The 5,073-nt window shown below is 48.1% G+C and overlaps 1 protein-coding gene across 1 annotated transcript; it reads left to right on the forward strand.

The window, feature by feature from the left end:
- The first annotated feature begins 1,198 nt into the window (after positions 1-1,198).
- Positions 1,199-4,076, forward strand: LOC145547574 (E3 ubiquitin-protein ligase TRIM21-like). Its single transcript, XM_081598087.1, has one exon. It carries the CDS (start codon positions 1,557-1,559, stop codon positions 3,195-3,197), a length of 1,641 nt encoding a protein of 546 aa, XP_081454213.1. The 5' UTR covers positions 1,199-1,556; the 3' UTR covers positions 3,198-4,076.
- Positions 4,077-5,073: the final 997 nt, after the last annotated feature.

Raw genomic sequence — 5,073 nt, forward strand, 5'->3', positions numbered from 1 at the left:
TGGACTTCTGTGCTGGTCAGGGACTGTCTATAGGGAACACCATGTTCAGGCAATAGGTTGTCCATATGTGCTCTTGACACCAGGACATCCTAGGCTAAGGGTGGGGCAATCCTGGTCCTCGAAGGCCAGTGTCCTGCAACTCTTAGATGTCTCTCTGGTCCAACACACTTCAATTAAACAACTGAATCACCTGCTAAATGAACTCAAGTTCTCCAGAGTCCTGCTAATGACCTCATTCTTTGACTCATGCGTGTTGAAGTAGAGACATATCTAAAGGTTTCAGGACCCTGGCTCTCGAGGCCTGGAGTTGCACACTTCTGCCGTAGGTCGCAGTTTGATGATCAACTTTTCTGTCTCATCAGATCTGTGACCATATGTCTTGGATAGACCTTGAAGAGAGGTGCAGAGCTCTCCACTGACCACTACCTGTGGTGAGTTGACTCTGGCGGTAGGGAAGGAAGCCGGTCAGACCTGGCAGGCTGTTAGAGATTTTTTGGTATTATCATTTTGTTATTACTTTAGTTCAGTCTAATGTTCAATTCAAAGTGTTCTCTTCCTTCTGTGTGTATAAACTGACCTGGAGGCCCATCTGCCTGTGTCTTCATGTGAAACAGTTAACTGTGTGTTTCTCAGACCTTAAATTATGTTTCCACCGGTGCCTTCTTATCAACCAGAATACTCCCTATTTTAGAAACTGCCTGTGTGCAGTAATAATTTGTCTCTCCTGTCTTCTTACCTATCCTCCCTGTTTCAGCTTGATAATAAAAGACAAGCTGTAACCAAAGGTCTTCAGACGCTCAGTGAACGGCTTGGAGGAGCAGTTTGCTGAGTCTTCTCCTTTTGCAAAAGCTTGGTCATAAAATTCATATACTTTGTCTGTGGTTCTTTTAATGAAGGTTCAAAAGAAAAATACCTATCATTATTTGGTGCCGAAACCCGGGATCTCTCATACCGACCGCTGTCAGGCAGAGGACGACGCGCTGAATCCATGCATGGCCAGAGTCAACAGGACCTGGAAAGAAAGACCCAGGAAGCAAAATTCTTCGCTGGGCCAGCGACGTAGGTCTGACTTTGTCTGCCAGCGGTGGATTGACGAGATCCAACTAGACAACCCGAAAACGGCAGAAACGTAGGTGAATTTTAAAATGGCTATTTTAGAGGTTTGAGTTCCCTTGTAAGATGTCTTTTTGCTAAAACTCTGAGGGAGGAGCAGTTTGCTGAGTCTTCTCATTTTGCAAAAGCTTGGTCATAAAATTAATATACGTTGTCTGTGGTTTTTTTTATTGAAGGTTCGAGAAAAATACCTATCACAGCAGCCCAGGGGTAGACCCAGGACACAGCAGAGGGACTATGTTTCTCTGCTGATCGGGGAATGCCTTAGGATTCCCCTGGAAGAGCTGGCCCAAGTGGCTGGGGAGAGGGAAGTCTGGACCTCACTACTTAGGCTGTTACTCCCGCTGAACTCCCTTCATGGAACCTGATCAGAACATCTCAGACCTTCAGATCAGATAATCTGCTAATCATTGATCTGTGTCTCCTGTCCTCAGAGTTCAGACATGTCTTCTGGCAGCAGCCTGCGGTCTGAGGATCAGTTTCTGTGCTCCATCTGTCTGGACGTGTTCACTGATCCAGTCAGCACACCATGTGGACACAACTTCTGCAAGACCTGCATCACTCAGCACTGGGACGGAGATGGTCCCTACAAGTGTCCTCTGTGTAATGAGCATTTCATCCCTAAACCTGAGCTGAGAGTCAACACCTTCATCAAAGAGATGGTTGACCAGTTCAGACTTAAAGCTCAGCAGGAAGCCAGCAGCAGCTCAGAGCAACAAGCTGCCAAACCAGGAGAAGTTCCCTGTGACGTCTGCACTGGACCCAAACTGAAGGCCCTGAAGTCCTGCCTGGTGTGTCTGACCTCCTACTGCCAGACTCACCTGGAGCCTCACCTGACCGCTCCACGTCTGAAGAAACATCAGCTGATGGAGCCGGTGGAGAACCTGGAGGAAAGGATGTGTCTGCAGCACGATAAACCTCTGGAGCTGTTCTGTAGGACCGACCAGACATGCGTCTGCTTGGTCTGTCCCGTTTCAGACCACAAGAACCACGAGTTTGTTCCTCTGAGAGAAGAATCTGACAGAAAGAAGGCAGAGCTGAGGAAGACGGAGGCTGAGGTTCAGGAGATGATCCAGGAGAGACGACTGAAGATCCAGGAGATCAGAGAGTCGGTGAAGGTCAGTAGAGATGCTGCAGACAGAGAGAAAGCAGAAGGTGTTCAGGTCTTCTCGGCTCTGATGGAGTCTGCTGAGAGAGGCCTGAAGGAGCTCCTCAAGGAGATCCAAGACAAACTGGAAGCTACAGAGAAACAGGCTGAAGACTTCATCAGAGATCTGGAGCAGGAGATCTCTGAGCTGAAGAAGAGGAGCTCTGAGGTGAAGCAGCTCTCACAGGATGAAGATCCCCTCCACCTCCTCCAAAGCTTCTCCTCCCTGAAAGATGCTCCACCCACCAAGACCTGGACAGAGGTCAGAGTTCATCTACCATACTATGAGGGGACTGTGGTCAGAGCTGTGGCTCTGATTGAGGAAGAATTCAGGCATAAGATTAACAAGTTGCTAGAGGCTGAGCTGAAGAGGATCCAGCAGTTTACAGTGGATGTGACTCTGGATCCTGATTCGGCTCATCCTAACCTCATCCTGTCTGATGATAGAAAACAGGTGAAACATGGAGATGTGAGGAAGAATCTTCCAGACAATCCAGAGAGATTTTCTCACTGTGTTTCTGTTTTAGGACAGCAAAGTTTCTCCTCAGGCAGATTTTACTTTGAGGTTCAGGTTAAAGGAAAGACTGATTGGGCTTTAGGAGTGGCCAGAGAGTCTGTAGACAGGAAGGGAACAATCAACCTCAGTCCTCAGAACGGTTTCTGGACATTTTGGTTGAGAAATGGATACGAGTACAAAGCTGGTGCTGGACCTTCAGTCCGTCTCCATCTCCATCCTGGTCCAGAGAAGGTTGGGGTGTTTGTGGATTATGAGGAGGGTCTGGTCTCCTTCTATGATGTAGATGCTGTAGATGTGATCTACTCCTTTACTGGCTGTGGCTTCAAGGAGAAACTCTACCCATTCTTAAGTCCATCTCTTAATAACGGAGGTAAAAACTCATCTGCCCTGATCTTCTGTCCTGTTAATCAGAATCATTGATCTGATGAATCTCGAGAGTGAGTTGGGAAACATCCTGAGCAGGTTTTCAACAGTTCAGATCAATTTCTGCAGCTCTTTCTGATTCTGTGTTTCCGCAGTTTTCTCTTCTCACATCAGCTTTCTAAAACTACCAGTTCATCATTTCTTGGATTTTTTTTATGCAAGTAGCTGAAAGTGCCTGTTTGAGTTTGAATCTTCTCTTTGTATTCTCTGCTGTGACTTTGATGATGAGATGCTGCTGTTATATCTGAAGACTGCATTCAGAATGTTTAATCTGGAGACTAAAGTGACTTTAGACACTAAACTATTCATTTTCATTTTTCAAATACTTTTTAATAATCATTCTGATCTATAAAAAGAAAACTTGTAAGATTTTATGAGACTAATGTTCTGATCAGAGTTGTAGTTTCAAATGTTTTGGATCTGAAATAAAACGGCATATAATCCAATTGAAGTTTGTTTAATCTTAATCCTGTAAATTAGCAGCTTTAGAATCTTTAAAATGCAGATCTAGATGAAGAACTACTCTGGGAAAAAGGTGCAAAATCATTTTGGATCACTGACTTTTCAGTTTGTGTGACAAATGGACAGTCATGTCTCCAAAGACTGTCCAACTCTTTGGACCTAAAAGGGATGTAGGACCTCCAGTTTACTCAAATGGACTGATTGGGCTACATGTCCCAGCATTCATTGCACTGGAAGTCACATTTGTAGATTTTACAACTACAATAAATACCATATCTGCAGAGTTCTCCTCCTTGGACTGCCACCTTATCGTGGTGGAGGGGTTTGAGTGTCCCAATGATCCTAGGAGCTATGGGGCTTTATGCCCCTGGTAGGGTCACCCAAGGCAGACAAGTCCTAGGTGAGGAACCAGACAAAGCGCAGCCCAAAGACCTGGATGATGGAAAATATCTTTGAATCCGGCGTTCCCTCGCCAGGACGCAGGTCACCGGGGTCCCACTCTGGAGCCAGGCCTGGAGGTGGGGCACGGTGGCGAGCGCCTGATGGCTGGGCTTTTACCAACGGAGCCTGGCCGGGCTCAGCCCGAAGAGGAGACGTGGATCCCCCTTCCAATGGGCTCACCACCTGTCGGAGGGGCAAAAGGGGTTGGGTGCATTGAAGTATGGGCGGCAGCCGAGGGAGGGGACCCTGGCGGTCTGATCCTCGGCTGCAGAAGCTCTTGGGATGTGGAACGTCACCTCTCTGGTGGGGAAGGAACCGGAGCTAGTGTGCGAGGCTGACAGGTTCCGGCTAGAAATAGTCGGCCTCACCTCGACGCATGGCTCTGGTTCTGGAACCAGTCTCTTTGAGAGGGGCTGGACGCCACTCTGGAGATGCCCACGGTGATAGGCGCCGGGCAGGAGTGGGCACACTTGTTGCCCCCCATCTCGGCGCCTGTACATTGGGGTTTACCCCGGTGAACGAGACGGTAGCCTCCCTCTGCCTCTCGGGTGGGGGGATGGGTTCTGACTGCTGTCAGTGCTTACAGGCCAAACAGCAGTTCAGATTATCCACCCTTCTTGGAGTTCTTAGAGGGGGTACTGGAGAGTGCCCGTTCTGGGGACTCCCTTGTTCTACTGGGGGACTTCAACGCTCACGTGGGCAATGACAGTGAGACCTGGAGGGGCGTGGTTGGGAGGAACATAATAAACATTTCCACATATCATCTCCGATATTCACTGGACTCTCAGATCTGTCAGCTGTTTGGGATTCCCCTCTGTTCTGACGTCACCAAGCTTTCTGATTGGCTACCTGTCACATTCAGCAGGTTGGATTCTCGTTCCCAGTCAGGGAAAAACCCCACAGGCTGCGAGAAAAGGGCCAAGACAACCAAAATAGGGAATATTCAGGCTTTAGTGGGACACCAACATGG

This window comes from Poecilia reticulata, chromosome 17, assembly GCF_904066995.2.
Source record: "Poecilia reticulata chromosome 17, P_reticulata-male-v2, whole genome shotgun sequence".
Taxonomy (NCBI): Eukaryota; Metazoa; Chordata; class Actinopteri; order Cyprinodontiformes; family Poeciliidae; genus Poecilia; species Poecilia reticulata.